Raw genomic sequence first — 18,759 nt, 5'->3', positions numbered from 1 at the left:
GGAATTGTCTGTAGAGCTCAGAGACAGGATTGTGCCAAGGCCCAGATCTGGGCAAGGTACCAAAACATTTCTGCAGCATTGAAGAATAGTGGCCTCCATCATTAAATGGAAGAGGTGGTTCCAAACTGACTCTTCCTAGAACTGAGCAATCAGGGGATAAATGCCTTGGTCAGGGAAGTGACCAAGAACCTGATGGTCACTATGACAGAGTTCCTCTGTGGAGATGGGAGAACCTTCCAGAAGGACAACCATCTCTGTAGCACTCTACCAATCAGCCTTTTATGGTAGTGGCCAGACGGAAGCCACTCCTCAGTAAAAGGTACATGACAGCCCGCTTTGAGTTTGCCAAAAGGCACCTAAAGAACTGACCATGAGAAACACGATTCTCTGGTCTGATAAAACCAAGATTGAAGTCTTTGGCCTGAATGCCAAATGTCACGTCTGGAGGAAACCTGGCACCATCCCTACGGTGAAGCATGGTGGTGGCAGCATCATGCTGTGGGGATGTTTTTCAGTTGCAGGGACTAGGAGGCTATTTGGGATCAAGGCAAAGATGAACAGAGCAAAAGTACAGAGATCCTTGATCAAAACTTGCTCCAGAGCGCTCAGGACCTCAGACTGGGGTGAAGGTTCACCTTCCGACAGGACAATGGCCCTAAGCACACAGCCAAGACAGCACGGGAGTGGCTTTGGTACAAGTTTCTGAATGTCATTGAGTGGCCCAGCCAGAGCCCAGACTTGAACCCGATCGAACATCTCTGGAGAGACCTGAAAATGGCTGTGCAGCGACGCTCCCCATCTAACCTGACCGAGCTTGAGTGTATCTGCAAAAAATCACGGGAGAAACTCCCCAAATACAGGTGTGCCAAGCTTGTAGCGTCATACCCAAGAAGTCTTGAGGCTGTAATTACTGCCGAAGGTGCTTCTACAAAGTACTGAGTAAAGGGTCTGAATTTGCAAACATTTCTAAACCTGTTTTTGCTTTGTCATTATGGGGTATTGTGTGTAGATTGAGGGGAATTCAAAATATATATTTTTTAGAATAAGGCTAATGTGGAAGAAGTCACTGTCTGAATACTTACTGTACGAACTCAGTAAATCTTTGCAATTGTTTTCATATTGCTTTTTATATTTTTGTTCAGTGTACACTTTTAAACTTTCAATGTGGTAGGGACGTCCCAAGGACCCTACTCTGATCCAGACTCATTGCGGAGAAGGAACTAATGTCCATGGTAGTGGCGTAGCGTTTGGCCAGTGCAAAGAGTTTGGGTAGCCAGGGAACATCGGTTGGCTAGTTGTCTGGCATTTGTGCGGGAAATTCAAAGCAGGACATTCACATTCAAAGCAGTATCTATTTCCACCCATAATTACCACATTCCACAGAGTTTGTAATCTTTGAGACATAGTGAAACAAATGTTTTATTTTTATAGTTGCATTCAATTGCAAAACTTAAATCCCCTACCTGGCTCCAGTTGACATTCCTGTATTTGTCCCAACAGTCTCTGTTGCTATGGTAGCCTTTTGCTGATGCTGCAGAGAGAACCAAGCTCTCAGACAGGCAGACGTTGAACCACCTGGACCACGGACGAGGAATGTCCAACAGACAATCAGACGGGTCCATGGGCGACCAGACCTCCCTCCTGCTGGAGCAACGCTTCTCTTCCGACCTGCAGCTGGACTGTGACTCACTGGACAACCACCATGGCCAACCACAGGGCTCGCCCACGTCCCAGGCCGAGCCCCCATTGGCCGAAGGTTCTATGGGGCGGAAGCCGGTGGTCCTGAGCACTCAGAGTGCGGCGGCGCGGAAGCTGGGCACCCAGCAGCTAATCCCCAAGAGTCTAGCGGTGACCAGTCGGCCCAGTAAGCCCCGCCACCACACCACCGTGGTCACCTTTCCCTTGGGTCTGGAGGCCGACTCCACCACCACCTCCTCCAGGAGCCGTCACTCTGCCATGGAGCCTGATGCATCCTGGGAGGACTACGACAGTGACGGGAATGGCTTCGCATCGAGGAGGAACCGCAGGAACCAGTCGTACCGGGTGGCGGTGACCAGCCCTGACATGGAAGCCATTGCTGTGAACAATGGGGGCGCGAACACGCTCATGCCTGTAAAGGAGGACAGCAGAGCATCCAGCCCAGGGCCGGCACACCTTCCCGCACGCAAGGCAAGTGTGAGCATGTCGCTGGCTGAATTTCACCTCTAGCCCCCTGCTATCCCCTAGCGGTAGGCAACCCTGGTCCTGGTGCTCCTCAGGCACTTTGTTTAAGATTGCATATGTTTGCTTTAGACCTGGGAGACCAGGTCTGTTGGCTATTGTCAATCACTGAAACTGTGGTAGGAAACTTCTGTGGTTCTGGAAGGGATAGTTGTATTGGATACCTCACTCCTCAGTGTGTCTATTCAACAACCTAGCTGTCTTTAGTCATCAGTGCCAAAGTGCTGGTGATAAGTCCCTAAGTTAGAAGCCATCTTTTTAGTTAGCGAGGTCAAATTTCCAGGACCGCTTCCCGTTCATAAACTGTTAGTGCAGGACTTCCTCGACTGACAACCCTATGGTTTTAACATGGAGCAAAACATACTGACCAAATTGAGAGGGCTCCATGTCCTTCTGTGGAGGCCCTCTCCCACATTCATTCCTCTGTGACAATGTTCCCCAACTGGTGGCGCGTGGGCCAAATTTTTCCCGGGGCGGGTTATTTTTTAAAATTAATCTTTGGGCAGGGGGAGGGGGGACAAGACTGTAAGAACACCAGCAAATCAGCTCCAAATGATTATCTTTTGAAATATGTTTCAAAGTATTCCCACACATAATCGGGAGATATACTGTATGTGATTGTATACCAACGTAAGCGAGGTTTGAAATGATGTCTTAGCCAAATATTATATGTTTGGGCTTTATGCAGTCTGCAAATGATTTGTAATTATGTTCCCGGCCCCCTGATCATCCGCTCAAGAAGAAATCATCCTGTGGCTGAATCGAGTTGATGATGCCTGTTCTATGATTAACTCATGTTTCCACCATCTCCTTTCTAGAGAACCTTGGGGAGAAAGAGGAACCAGAGGCACGGGGGCTCATTCAAAGACGGTACTTATGTGTCACTCCTCCCGGCTGACGGGGCTTTGACCCTAGAGATACAGATGACTAGTCATGCCAGTGTATTTCTGCATAAGTTTGCAAAAGAGCACCCAGGCTAGCAGATGACCGGAAAATATCAAATGACAAATGTTAGCCTCTTGGTTATTCAATACATTTTTTAAATATGGGAAAATCGGGATTAATCAAAATCCAGTTCATGAATCTATAATTGCGCAATATTTCTTTCGAGTGAAGATTTCTGTCATTTATTTTCAATTCACTTCTTGAAGTTCAAATAGAATTGGTTGACCCTCATTCCTGGTTAGCATGTGGCTTCGTCCTGCAACGAGCCATTTTTTAGACAGATTTGATTTATTTCACCTTTATTTAACCAGGTAGGCAAGTTGAGAACAAGTTCTCATTTACAATTCCCACCTGGCGAGATGGCTCGTTGCGGAAACTTCCGTAGCCTTGCGTCCTTGATCAACCAAATCTAAACTACTCAGTTTCACCAAAATAACGTTAGAGGCATATCCAGTATTTGTAGGAACAATGATTATGATTCGTCGGGTTGAATGTGTCCTTCGCTATCAAATAAGCATTTAAAACTAGTTTTTTATCCAGGGTCTTCCATTTTCCACATGTAGAAGTGGGAGATACTCGTGTGCCTGTGTTCTAGAATGGACAATGGCACCCCACAGGCAAAAAAATGGGGAAACCCTGGATAAAAACGTTTTTTAAACGCTTTATTTTATAGCTAATAAAATATTCAACCCGACAAATCGTAACTATTGCTCCTAGAGATACTGGATATTTCTCATTAAGTACGTTAACATGCACACTAATAATTCAATATTAAACTGATTATGGCAGAAGGCGGAGTATGGTATTAGTCATGTAAGCGCCTTGATCTGCTTATCTTAATCACGTTAAGGTCATAAAGTAAACATGCCGATTTTTAAAGCACCTAGTTTTCTGAGCAATCTTTTGAATTATTAGGACATGGTACTGGAACGCTTAATCAGCTGTATATTTGATCTATGCACATGCCAGCACCGGTAGCGCAATCCTCGCTCTTGTGCGCAATTAAAGTGAGTGCGGAAAAACGTATATGCATCTTAAAATTTGTATGTGAGAACTATGTCCCAACTCCAAATCAAATAGTCTTCGCAAAAATAACATGGTCATTGTGGTAGAAAGCTAATGTTTTGCATGTATCAGAAGGCACATCAGTAGCCTGATTTCAGATGTGCAATATACAGGCTTGTTAGGGAAATCGTTCTTCTTGCAAAGCATGTAACGTATATTAATCAGACTATCCACAATAATCGTATTATTGTGTGCATGTAACCATGCTGAATGTGTCAAATGAAGTGTTCTTAATGACAGTGAAGTGAGGACTTGAAGTTCTAGAAACATTTCAACATTTTCCATGTCAGTATCACATGACTACAAAAGCCATTTCAACATTGCATGGAACAACAAAGTTATTCCAATTCGTTTCTCTTGCCCGTAGATCCTCGGCTGTACCAGGAGATCACGGAGCGGGGGCTGCAGCCCACCACTATTGCGGATGATGATGACTTTGTCCACGTGGAGCCACCTGGGGAGGACCAGGCCATCGTGGTAAAGAGCTACAGGCCAGCGCAGGTTACCTGGAGCTCGCTACAGCAGGTAAGCAGGGAGGAGCAGAGGGGTCTTCCAGGCCAGCGGGGACTGGTAGGGGCACAGATGTGGGGTCTGAACCATGACAGCAGATATCTGTGTGACTGCATCAACACTGAACTTCGGCGCGGATCATACGCTTTAAAGAAGGCAGTAAAAGGGATGGGTTTCTGAAATTTGAACCCAATCTTAATTGTTTTGTGGCTGTCTTAGAATTTTAATTCAAGCGCTACAGAAAGCCTTGTGAAGTAAACATGCATTGATTGCGTGAAAATGTGGCCTAAACATCCTAACATAACTTGCACTCTTCGATTCAACTTAGTCACAATATATCACTCAGACTTAAAATGTAAGATGTTATCATTTTCCATTTAACTTTGTATACTTGCCTAGTTCCATAGACAAATATACTGTTTTAGAATTGAACACCACCTTTGAATTTATTTGAACCATTATTTCTGAATGAATTCAAAACAAACTCGCCTGACAGTATTGGCCATTTCATTAATAGAGCCTCAATCAAATCAAATCAAATTTATTTATATAGCCCTTCGTACATCAGCTGATATCTCAGTGCTGTACAGAAACCCAGCCTAAAACCCCAAACAGCAAGCAATGCAGGTGTAGAAGCACGGTGGCTAGGAAAAACTCCCTAGAAAGGCCAATACCTAGGAAGAAAGCCTGGTTCCTCTCTAGGTATGTGGGGTGGCCAGTCCTCTTCTGGCTGTGCCGGGTGGAGATTATAACAGAACATGGCCAAGATGTTCAAATGTTCATAAATGACCAGCATGGTCGAATAATAATAAGGCAGAACAGTTGAAACTGGAGCAGCAGCACAGTCAGGTGGAAGTTGAAACTGGAGCAGCAGCATGGCCAGGTGGACTGGGGACAGCAAGGAGTCATCATGTCAGGTAGTCCTGGGGCATGGTCCTAGGGCTCAGGTCCTCCGAGAGAGAGAAAGAAAGAGAGAAGGAGAGAATTAGAGAACGCACACTTAGATTCACACAGGACACCGAATAGGACAGGAGAAGTACTCCAGATATAACAAACTGACCCCAGCCCCCCGACACATAAACTACTGCAGCATAAATACTGGAGGCTGAGACAGGAGGGGCCAGGAGACACTGTGGCCCCATCCGAGGACACCCCCGGACAGGGCCAAACAGGAAGGATCTAACCCCACCCACTTTGCCAAGCACAGCCCCCACACCACTCTGCATAACTCTGTATTTTACAACATTTTCAGTGCAATTGCATTCCCATATGGATACAATTGTCTGACTGCGTGCTCTGTCATACTGCTTAAGCAACCTATTACAGTTAGGTCCATAAGTATTAGGACAGTGACAATTTGCATGATTTTGGCTCTGCACATGAACGCAATGGATTTGAAGGGAAACAATCAAGATGTGCTTTAAGTGTAGACTTTCATCTTTGTGAATTATTGTCTGAACCGTGTAGGAATTACAACCATTTTTGTACATAGCCCCCCCCCCATTTCAGGGGCTCAAAAGTAATTGGACTAACTAACATCCCAGAAGTCTGGAACCCATAGCATCACCAGTTGCTGGGTTTCTTCCCTGGTGATCCTCTGCCAGGCCTTTTAGTGCAGCTGTCTTCAATTCATGCTTGTTCTTGGGGCATTTTGCCTTCAAGTGAAATGCATGCTCAATTGGATTCAGGTCAGGTGATTGACTTAACCATTGCAGAACATTCCACTGCTTTGCCTTAAAGTATTGGGTTGCTTTCGCAGTACGCTTCGGGTCATTGTCCATCTGCACTGTAAAGTGCCGTCCAATGAGTTTTGTAGCATTTGGCAGAATCTGAGCAGTTAAAATGGCCCTAAACACTTCACAATTCATCCTGCTGCTTTTGTTAGCAGTCACATTATCTATAAGTAAATACAAGGGAACCAGTTCCATTAGCAGCCACACAATTCCACGCCATAACACCCCCTCCACCATGCTTCACAGATGAGGTGGTATGCTTTGGATTATGAGCAGTTCCTTTCCTTCATACTCTTCCCATCATTCTGGTACAAGTTCATCTTTGTCTCGTCTGTTCATGGGATGTTGTTCCGGAACTGTACAGGCTTTTTAAAAATGATTTTTTTGGCAAACTAATCTGATCTTCCTGTTTTTGAGGCTTCCCAATGGTTTGCATCTTGTGGTAAACCCTATTTATTTACTCTGAAGTCTTCTCTTGAATGTTGACTTCGACACAGATAGTCCTGCCTCCTGGAGGATGTTCCTGATCTGACCAACTGTTGTGAAAGGAGTTTTCACTAGGGAAAGAATTCTTCTGTCATCCACCACAGTAGTTTTCCGTGGTCTTTTTGGTGTTCCTGAGTTCACCAGTGCGTTTGTTCTTTTAAGAATGTACCAAATAGTTGATTTGGCCACATCTAATGTTTTTGCTATCTCGTTGATGTGTTAGATTTTTCAGCCTAATGAGGGCTTGCTTCACTGGCAGTGACAGCTCTTTTAGATTTCGTATTGAGGGTTAACAGCAACAGATTCCAAATGCCACACTTACTCAACTCTTAACCTTTTTGTCTGCTTACTTGTAATTGAATAAATGAGGGAATAAAACACACCTGGCCATGTAACAACTGAGTAGCCAATTATCCAATTACTTTTGGTCCCTTAAAAAAGGGGGGGGGAACCACGTATAAAGAGTGCTCTAATTCCTACACCATTCACCTGATTTAGATGTAAAAGTCTGCACCTTCAGCTCATATTCATTATTTAATTTCATCTCCAATATGCTGTGGTGGACAGTTAATAACTTGGTCAATGTCCAAATATATATGGACCTGACTGTATGATGTAATGACAGCCAGTTTATGTACTAATCATTTTGCTGTAAACATCTTCCTCTGTCTCAGGTGAAGGATAACGGCATTCTTCAGATGATCTCTGCTGAGGAGCGGAAGCGACAGGAGGTAAGGGACTCTTTGAGTTTATAGCAGGGTCTTTTGAGAGTGCCTGCTCTGGGACTCTTCTATTGGTAGTCAGAACACACTATTGTCTAAATATCAAAGTCCACCCAGCCTGCTCTCTGTGTGCTAAATGCAGCCACTCCCTCATTTGTTGGCTGCCTTAGTCCCTCCACCCCTGCTGGCTAACCCTGTAATGTCAATAGTACGATCACCCTTCTCAAAAGTCTTAGAAGCAGCTAGCTGAGCTCCAAACTAGATTTATCAGTGATACATCTTCTGTAAGGCAAATGCGTATATTTTATTGCATTAGTGTCCTTTGGAAGCAACAACCATTGTAATGTACAGGCATGGCTCTCTATTGTGTATGAATTGGACATGGTCCATTCAAAATGGTAAAAGATGTGTAACATTTTGTTCCAATACAAGTTGGGAACACATAGTAGACGTCATTAAAATAAAGTTTTCTTAAAATAGTTTCACCTTTCAGTGACCTTTTTGGTTTCCAAACAAGTGGCCTTTGCATCCCATTCACTATTATTATCCCATTTAATCCTTTACACATCTTGTAAGGTTATTTCACTATAATAGTTAACTCTAGGGACGTGTCTGCGAATGAAACAAACTAAATGGCGATGCTACGTTCTCTACCATTGCTGCTGTTTGCTAATTATTGTCGTTAGCAGTATGTGTCCAGTTGTATCTTTGAATGCTAAGCTGCTCAGACCTTTGTATATGTATACCACTATATTTGTAAAGACACTAAACAAAAATATAAATGCAACATGTAAAGTGTTGGTTTCATGAGCTGAAATAAAAAATCCCAGAAATTTTCCATATACATAAATGCTTATTTCTCTCATTTTGTGCACAGATTTGTTTACATCCCTGTTAGTGAGCATTTTCTCCTTTGCCAAGATAATCCATGTGGCAAATCAAGCTGATTAAATGGCATGATCATTACACAGGTGCACCTTGTGCTGGGGACAAAAGGCCACACTAAAATATGCAGTTTTGTCACACAACACCATGCCACAGATGCCTCAAGTTGAGGGAGCGTGCAATTGGCATGCTGACTGCAGGAATGTCCACCAGAGCTGTTGCCAGATAATTTAATTTCTCTACCATAAGCTGCCTCCAACGTCATTTTAGAGACTTTGGCAGTACATCCAACCGGCCTCACAACCGCAGACCATGTGTAACCACGCCAGCCCAGGACTTCTACATCCAGCTTCTTCACCTGCGAGATTGTCTGAGACCAGCTACCCAGACAGCTGATGAAACTGGGGGTTTGCACAACCGAAGAAGTTCTGCACAAACTCAAACTGTCTCAGGGAAGCTCATCTGTGTGCTCGTCGTCCTCGCCAAGGTCTTGACCTGACTGCAGTTTGGAGTCGTAACTGACTTCAGTGGGCAAATGCTCACCTTCGATGGCCACTGACACGCTGGAGAAGTGTGCTCTTCTCGGATGAATCCCGGTTTCAACTGTACTGGTCAGATTGCAGACGATATATATATATATATATATATATATATAGCGTCGTGTTGGCGAGCGGTTTGTCAATGTTGTGAACAGAGTACCCCATGGTGGGGTTATGATATCGGCAGGTGTAAGCTGTAGACAAATAACACTTGCATTTTATCGATGGCAATTTGAATGCATAGACATACCATGACGAGATCCTATGGCCCATTTTCATGCCATTCATCCGCCGCGGTCACCTCATGTTTCAGCATGATAATGCACGGCCCCATGTCCCAAGGATCTTTACACAATTCCTGGAAGCTGAAAATGTCCCAGTTCTTCCATGGCCTGTATACTCCCCAGACATGTCACTCATTGAGCATGTTTGGGATGCTCTGGGTCGACGTGTATGACTGCGTGTTCCAGTCCCCCCCCCCCCCCCCCCCCCCCCAATATCCAGCACCTTGCACAGCCATTGTGGCATGTTGTCTCAATCTTCAATCAACCGCCTGATCAACTCTATGCAAAGGAGATGTTGAGCTGCATGAGGCCATGGTGGTCATGCCAGATACTGACTGGTTTTCTGATCCACACCCCTACCTTTTTAAAAATATTTTTTATATATATATATATTTTTTTATATCTGTGACCCAACAGATGAATATCTGTATCCAGTCATATGAGATCCATATTAGGGCTTAATGAATTTATTTCAATTGACTTATTTTCCTTTTATATGAACTGTAACCAGAGCTGTAGCGGTGACCATATTACCGCCACACTGGCAGTAATGAGTCATGACCGCAGTAAAATTCCATGTGACTGTTGAATCATGCAATCTCATTTTATGCACTTTGGACATGCTTTGGTTGTACCCAACTTGTCATTAGGACCTGGCGGTCATTAGCCTGGTACTCAGGGCTCTATTGTCCCTCTAAACTCTCTGACATCAATGTAAATGCATTTGAAAATCACATTAAACACTAATCAAAACAGCAGGCCTATAGTACTTTTACAACTCCCTCACTGTGATGATCAATTTGAAGAAAAATCTTCAACAGCAAGTTGAAACAGTGTAAAACATGTTTTTTGTTTTTGTGGATGTTTCAAAGCATAACACAATGAAATAGACAGCGCTTTCTAAGGTGATTAATTCAAAACCTCCATATGATAGGCTTATGAGCCCAAGCCCCAAAATATACTCCTCCAAAAACGAACATTCAAGTAATCCCATTGAGTGTGGACTGTAGTAGTATTATTATTATGCATACTGGATTGACTGGTTACCTTATGCTACACTCAAATGTCTGGGAAAGAACGTATAGCCCTAGGTTTGTTGATTTTGCAGGGTTTGCCTACAATTAGTGAATTTGATTTTGAATAGCCTAGTAATAGGGATTGTAAAAAATATATTTTCATAATGAATTGGGACATTACCATAAGCTATACAGAATATCTCACCATCCATCTCCTCTCCTTTATTCCTTGAGTGCACAGACGGGCTGTCAAACAGTTCAGTGAAATGTTTCATTGCAAAAACATGTAACTGCACGACAGGCATATCAGTGGTTGATGCATGTTATTATTTCTCAGCTGCTCATATTAAGCACATGCTCCGCTATAAAACGGACTTGCGGAAAAGCCATTCTAAATTACTAATATGTCAAATGATTTTGAAAGACAAGATTACGTTGAAAATAGACGGTCAAAATATGGTGATTTTCTTTTTTTTGCTACTTTCTCAAATCAATGGCTCATCGCATCATGCAGCCCAAAGAATATCTTAGATCAAAACAACATAAGGTTTATCATTTGCAACTGAGTTATTCGGCAACTTTAATTTAGCATATAGGACCTGTTTCAAATGATCACTTTTATGCTCAACATGGCCACTTCGTACGTGCACTCGCTCTGTAATGGGGAAAAAATACCCTTTCAATTTCATTCAGTTAGGTTGAATTCCATTCTTCTTACAATAAAATTGTCATGGGACTTATAAGTATATCTTGTCATCTTATGGCACATAGCCAGATAATGTAGGCCAACTCCTATTCTGTTCTTCTTAAATACATGTTGTTTCTTTAGACCTGACTAAAATGATGGATTTATTGTGATGTGTATATTAAATTGATTTGTTTTACTTTTTTAAATGTAGATGGCATGTAGCAGCTGCTTGTATGTGTGGAGGCTTGTAGATGCTAAACCTGTTTTTGTTAATTAACGGTCAATTTACAGAAACTGGCAGTCTCTTGCATGACAATAACCAGCTCGCCACAGCCCTAACTCAGTAAAGTCTTTGAAATTGTTGGGTTTTTGAAATATTTTTGTTCACTAGTGTTCATTGCACAATACAGGTCTTCTTTTTGGGATTCACCCTGCTACATAAGGGGCCTTTTCCCCCCACTGACATTCTCTCATGTGGTTTTGGCAGGCCATATTTGAGATCATCACCTCAGAGTTCTCGTACCTCCACAGCCTTGGCATCCTGGTGAGGCACTTCAAAGGGAGCGAGGCACTGCGGAAGACCATAACTGCCACCGAGCACCACCATCTCTTCTCCAACATCGCTGTCATCGAAGGTGTCAGCAAAAGGTACTACATTTCTCCGGACTCCAGTTGGAGACTGCTGGGTTAGGATGGTCTCAGTATGAAGGTCACAACATTTCTATCTGGCATGCAATTGGAATAGTGAAGTTATTTAATGGCAAACGGGGCCGTGGCCTCTACAGTACCAGTCAAAAGTTTGGACCCACTGACTCATTCAAAGGTTTTTCTTTATTTTTTACTATTTTCTACATTGTAAGAAAATGGTGAAGATACAGCAGGTACAGCCAACTAGCACAATTTTATATTGTCAAAGTGATAAATAATGTCCCGATATGTAACTATCGATTTATTTGTATCACTAATGCATAATAGTCAGAGCTGCGCAGTCGGCTGAAGCACAACCATATCTGGACTAGGCTAGCACTAGGAGATCTCGCCATAAGCATCAAATTCCACAAACCGAGCAGCTGGAGGCATTCAGAAGTGCAGGCTGAGGCTGAAACAACATATTCCTTGACCCTCAGCTTTAGGTTGTTGTTAGTCAAGTCCTTCATTTCTTACAGTGCCTTGCGAAAGTATTCGGCCCCCTTGAACTTTGCGACCTTTTGCCACATTTCAGGCTTCAAACATAAAGATATAAAACTGTATTTTTTTGTGAAGAATCAACAAGTGGGACACTCATGAAGTGGAACGACATTTATTGGATATTTCAAACTTTTTTAACAAATCAAAAACTGAAAAATTGGGTGTGCAAAATTATTCAGCACCCTTTACTTTCAGTACAGCAAACTCTCTCCAGAAGTTCAGTGAGGATCTCTGAATGATCCAATGTTGACCTAAATGACTAATGATGATAAATACAATCCACCTGTGTGTAATCAAGTCTCCGTATAAATGCACCTGCACTGTGATAGTCTCAGAAGTCCGTTAAATGCGCAGAGAGCATCATGAAGAACAAGGAACACACCAGGCAGGTCCGAGATACTGTTGTGAAGAAGTTTAAAGCCGGATTTGGATACAAAAATATTTCCCAAGCTTTAAACATCCCAAGGAGCACTGTGCAAGCGATAATATTGAAATGGAAGGAGTATCAGACCACTGCAAATCTACCAAGACCTGGCCGTCCCTCTAAACTTTCAGCTCATACAAGGAGAAGACTGATCAGAGATGCAGCCAAGAGGCCCATGATCACTCTGGATGAACTGCAGAGATCTACAGCTGAGGTGGGAGACTCTGTCCATAGGACAACAATCAGTCGTATATTGCACAAATCTGGCCTTTACGGAAGAGTGGCAAGAAGAAAGCCATTTCTTAAAGATATCCATAAAATGTGTCGTTTAAAGTTTGCCACAAGCCACCTGGGAGACACACCAAACATGTGGAAGAAGGTGCTCTGGTCAGATGAAACCAAAATTGAACGTTTTGGCAACAATGCAAAACGTTATGTCTGGCGTAAAAGCAACACAGCTCATCACCCTGAACACACCATCCCCACTGTCAAACATGGTGGTGGCAGCATCATGGTTTGGGCCTGCTTTTCTTCAGCAGGGACAGGGAAGATGGTTAAAATTGATGGGAAGATGGATGGAGCCAAATACAGGACCATTCTGGAAGAACCTGATGGAGTCTGCAAAAGACCTGAGACTGGGACGGAGATTTGTCTTCCAACAAGACAATGATCCAAAACATAAAGCAAAATCTACAATGGAATGGTTCAAAAATAAACATATCCAGGTGTTAGAATGGCCAAGTCAAAGTCCAGACCTGAATCCAATCGAATCTGTGGAAAGAACTGAACTGCTGTTCACAAATGCTCTCCATCCAACCTCACTGAGCTCGAGCTGTTTTGCAAGGAGGAATGGGAAAACATTTCAGTCTCTCTATGTGCAAAACTGATAGAGACATACCCCAAGCGACTTACAGCTATAATCGCAGCAAAAGGTGGCGCTACAAAGTATTAACTTAAAGGGGCTGAATAATTTTGCACGCCCAATTTTTCAGTTTTTGATTTGTTAAAAAAGTTTGAAATATCCAATAAATGTCATTCCACTTCATGATTGTGTCCCACTTGTTGTTGGTTCTTCACCAAAAAAATACAGTTTTATATCTATGTTTGAAGCCTGAAATGTGGCAAAAGGTCGCAAAGTTCAAGGGGGCCGAATACTTTCGCAAGGCACTGTATGTGACTTTGATGGTGGAAATAATTATTTCATTTATCTTGCTCGATCTCCGAGAAACTACAGGCCATCTAAAGAGTGAATTTGCATCTTATCTGAGGTTCAATGAAGTCTAGCAGACCTGGCTCTTCTAGCTAGGACTAGTAACAGACATGCCTAGAGCAAAATGATTGTCCATACAAGCATTTCCAAAACATTGATAACAAACATTGACACAACATTGCAACATCTGTGAATAAAAATTCTGTCTGTAATCTAGTAATGAAATACTGTACTGTTATTCCCATTTTAGATTTGGTTGTTTGCCCAGCTTAAAGGTTCACAATGGGTTCATTTAGGCTGCCTTTACACAGCTGGACCAATTCTGATACTACTTTCACTAATTGGTCTTTTGTCCAATCGGATCAGCTCTGAACAAGATCTGATGTGATTGGTCAAAAGACCGATTGGTGGGATATAAGATCAGAATGGGCTGCCTGTGTAAACGCAGTCTCCGATGGAATTTGAACAGGAGCAAGTCTCCTGGAAGGACTCACGGAGCGTGTTTAGACACGCTGGCTCAACCGGTTCTACTGCCTAGTAGGTCAGGTGGTATTCAGCAGAGCTTAATAATAATGTTGCGTTCAAGACTACATTGTTATTGTTTGTTATTGCTGCTTTTTGAATGAAAATGGATCTAGTCTCTGTCAATGGCAATTGCACAAATCGTTATGCGGCTGCCCACAGTTAAAATTGAATGGAAAGTGCGCAATTCTAATGAAACTGATGGGTGGAACTTGTCTTGACAGGGTTTGCTCGACTATCGTGTGGTAGTGTGTGTGACATTGCTGCTTCAGTTGAGCTGTTGTTTTGGGTGTCAGTTTACTCAAGGTTTGTCAGCAAAAAATGAGTCCCTGTAATGGGTGGGGCTGGAAGTAACAACTGTAGTTTTATTATCTACTGGCACATTGGAAATTGTACTATTAGAAGCTAGGGCTGGGTGATATGGCCAAAATATATCACGGTATTTAAAACGTTTTTGAATAATAAGTTCTACATTTGCTTTGAGTAGTGAGTGATCCTAGGGTGGCAGAACACGCATTCTAAGTGATTTCAACAAGTCTTTCTGCATTCTGATTGTTTTCTACTGTTCAATTCAACTTCAACCAAAACAAATTTCAGCACTTAATTGCAGTGGTGGAAAAAGTACCCAATTGTCCTACTTGAGTAAAAGTAGAGATGCCTTAATAGAAAATGACTCAAGTGAAAGTCACCAAGTAAAATACTACTTGAGTAGAAGTATGGGTTTTAAATATACTTAAGTATCAAAAGTAAGTGTAAATAATTTCAAATTCCTTATATTAAGCAAACTAGATGGCACCATTTTATTTGTTTTAATTTACAGATAGCCAGGTGCACATTCAGACATAATTTACAAACAAAGCATTTGTGTTTAGTGAGTCCTCCAGATCAGAGGCAGTAGATAACCAGGGATTTTCTCTTAACAAGTGTGTGTGTGTGTGAATTGGACCATTTTCCTGGTCTGCTAAGCATTCAAAATGTAGGTACTTTTAGGTGTCAGGGAAAATGTATGGAGTTAAAAGTACAGTATTTTCTTTGGGAATGTTGTGATGTAAAAGTTGTCAAGTACAGATACCAAAAAACCTGACTTAAATAGTACTTGAAAGTATTTTTACATAAGTACTTTACGCCACTGCTCAATTGAGAATTTCCACACTGCCACGTAGGACTGCACAATATGGGACTTATTTTTAACCAAATGTTGCGATTTGACTTGTGAATTAGAGCAAAACTGTTGGAATTATAGAACTAGAATGACTATTCTATAATATAGCCAGCAGCATATACCCCCCTGCATTCCACTGCTGGCTTGCTTCTGAAGCTAAGCAGGGTTGGTCCTGGTCAGTTCCTAGATGGGAGACCAGATGCTGCTGGAAGTGGTGTTGGAGGGCCAGTAGGAGGCACTCTTTCCTCTGGTCTAAAAAAAATATCCCAATGCCCCACGGCAGTGATCGGGGACACTGCCCTGTGTAGGGTGCTGTCTTTCGGATGGGAAGTTAAACGGGTGTCCTGACTCTCTGAGGTCATTAAAGATCCCATGGCACTTATCTTAAGAGTAGGGGTGTTAACCCTGGTGTCCTGGCTAAATTCCCAGTCTGGCCCTCAAACCATCATGGTCACCTAATAATCCCCAGTTTACAATTGGCTCATTCATCCCCCTCTCCCCTGTTCTCATTTGCAGCAATGACCTGGGGAATAGTTACGTGTTCTCAGTCAACTTACCTGGTAAAATAACGGATAAATAAAAAAAAATTAAATACAGTTTGCGATGACAACGAATTAAAATGCCAGGGAGGAGTTATTGCGAAAGGGTAGGATCTAGTGTTGATATTTGTTTCCTAGGGGAGCCTATAAGCTTTGGCTACATTGCATGTTTTCTCTTAGCTACTTCATGTAGCTAACATGTTCTTGCTTTGCATATTCCTCTTTGTTTTAGAAGATACTGTTGCACAAACGACATGCTGATTTAGGTCTACACCATCAGACTGTATTAGCTCGCTATGTTTGCTCTTACTCAGTACATTTATTAGCTAGCTATTAGCATTATCGGCTCACAAGATTTAGGGCAACTTGCTAAGGAAAAGACAAACTAGCAGTGTCATTATAGAACGCAAGTGGATTTATATTAAGAAGTAAAGTGAAAACCGCATTGTGCTGCATTGACCATGCAGACTGAACGCAAGTGTCGTTGTTGAGGAACATCAAATGCGTTCCTTGAGTGACAGGGGACGTAGCTAGAGAGAGATGACTGAGTTTATTTAACTAGGCAAGTCAGTTAAACATTCTTATTTACAATGATGGCCTAGGAACAGTGGGTTAACTGCCTTGTTCAGAAGCAGAACGACTTATTAATTTTTTTACCTTGTCAAGGATTCGATCTAGAAACCTTTCGGTTACTGGCCCAACTCTCTAACCGCTAGGCTACCTGCCGCCCCAAGTAGCGAAGTAAAGTACACATGGCGTATCACATTTTAACAAACCAAACATTCAAATACCGGTATAGAAGGTAAAGTAAAAATCCAAACCATCCATTTCCGGTGTATCATAAAATACGGTATACCGCCCAGCCCTAGAAGTAATACATAATTTGCCTTACTAGCTTAGCTAATTTTGTTTTGATTTCTTTGAATGCTTTCCTGGCTCACATTTGGGGTAGTAGACTGTGGTATTTTCATTAATGTGCACTCTGAGATAGTGGAACATACATTTTATTACCACCTTTATGCCTTTTTTGAAAGTGAGCAAATGATGTAAAAACAGTTTCATCTCCAATATCTGTTCACGACCAAATAAAATCAATGTCTCTCCCCCCCCCCCCACACATTATTTTTCTCTAGCACTGATTTTCAAATAACCAACCCATCAACAAGCTTTGATTATTTGAATCCGCTGTGTTGTGCTAGGTCAAAACCCAAAATGTGCACCTGGGGAGGCCCAAGGATGGAGTTTGATAGTATGTCATAGTACAGGGTTTCAGCAATCAAAAGATCACAAGCTCCATTTTCAGGGCAGCACTAAGAGGTCAATTACAACCTTTGCACAATGCTGCTGCTGGCTGCGCTTGGAATATCCTCCATGTAACTGCTTTTGGGGTTATTATTAAACGGCTGCTCCGGTACAGTAGCTCTTATGGTTAGAGGGAAGGGAACAGTTATGCATGTGTTCTGTTCTCGACAGGTTTTTCGACGACCTTGAAAGGCGTCACCATGACAACGTGGTGATCCGGGACATCAGCGACATAGTGCAGAACCACGCCGCCCACCACTTTGAGCCCTACATCGTGTACTGCTCCAACGAGACCTTCCAGCAGAGGACGCTGCAGAAGCTGCTGTGAGTAGGGGACAAATTAAGGGCCTTTTCGAATACTTCAGAAATGCATCCTTCATGTACAGATCTGTAAGAGATTGGTGAGAGTACACCCATCCATTCAAACTAATTCAGCTCTGTGATTACATCAAGTAAGGTTGAAAATAAGTATGCATTTCTGAACTAATTGAACTGGGCCAATAACAGAAACCCAGATTTTTAAAATAATTTTAACATGCATCCCTTTGTCCTCCTTTCCGTAATCAAATCACCAAATCTAAATGGCTGGATAAATGGAAATCAAGTTTTCCACTACATAGGTTATACCAATCCAGTCATGTCCGATCAGTGATTGGGTTAAGTATTAAAGGGTAATGCAATGTTGATATGATTCAAACATTACTTATATTGGCTTCCTTCATCTTCTCTCCTTGTGTGTGTCTCTCTCAGAACGAGCAACACTGCTTTTAAGGAGGTGCTGAAACGGATTGAGGGGAGTGGCGAGTCCCAAGGCCTGCCCATGATCTCCTTCCTCATCCTTCCAATGCAGAGAGTCACCCGGCTGCCGCTGCTATTAGATGTAAGTCCCTCACGATTCCTCTGATGGGAGTCAACAGGTGAATCCCAAAAGTCTGTCTTGATTCCTCACATCCTCCTTTTCAAAACGTCAAGGGTAAGCGAGGAGAAAATTTTGTATTTTCCTCGGATCTTGTAATGTCCCTCAAGGAGAGTGCTCCGTGAGATTCAAACATTGCTGAATTGCTATGACACACTGCAGAGAGGCCTTGGGCGCACCCTAATGGAGAGATTTGACACCAGACCAATAATAGTCGAAGCCCTGCCACTGGTATAGGAAAGGGTTCTCCAACTCCAGACCTGGAGAGTGCTGCTGGGTCTGCAGGCTTTTGCGCAGCACCAACACTCATTATTCAACTAGTTGATTATTTGAAACCGACGCGTTAGTGTTGGGCTGGAATGAATTCCTGTACATCCACAGGGCCAGCATTAAAAACCCCTGT

At 42.7% G+C, this 18,759-nt stretch overlaps 1 protein-coding gene across 1 annotated transcript in view; it reads left to right on the top strand.

The window, feature by feature from the left end:
• The window catches only part of arhgef16 (Rho guanine nucleotide exchange factor (GEF) 16), a 35,809-nt gene that overhangs the window by 3,767 nt on the left and 13,283 nt on the right, over nucleotides 1–18,759 (top strand). Inside the window, exons 2-8 of the mRNA XM_020506168.2 lie at nucleotides 1,501–2,169; nucleotides 3,039–3,090; nucleotides 4,598–4,755; nucleotides 7,634–7,690; nucleotides 11,581–11,741; nucleotides 17,612–17,764; nucleotides 18,191–18,320. Coding sequence (XP_020361757.1) covers nucleotides 1,594–2,169; nucleotides 3,039–3,090; nucleotides 4,598–4,755; nucleotides 7,634–7,690; nucleotides 11,581–11,741; nucleotides 17,612–17,764; nucleotides 18,191–18,320 — 1,287 coding nt within the window. The 5' untranslated portion in view covers nucleotides 1,501–1,593. The remainder of the gene's footprint in view (nucleotides 1–1,500; nucleotides 2,170–3,038; nucleotides 3,091–4,597; nucleotides 4,756–7,633; nucleotides 7,691–11,580; nucleotides 11,742–17,611; nucleotides 17,765–18,190; nucleotides 18,321–18,759) is intronic.

The sequence above is a fragment of the Oncorhynchus kisutch genome, linkage group LG17 (assembly GCF_002021735.2).
Source record: "Oncorhynchus kisutch isolate 150728-3 linkage group LG17, Okis_V2, whole genome shotgun sequence".
NCBI classification, from domain to species: Eukaryota; Metazoa; Chordata; class Actinopteri; order Salmoniformes; family Salmonidae; genus Oncorhynchus; species Oncorhynchus kisutch.
Note: the sequence above shows the minus strand (reverse complement) of the source record. Positions and strands in the feature narration are given on the sequence as shown.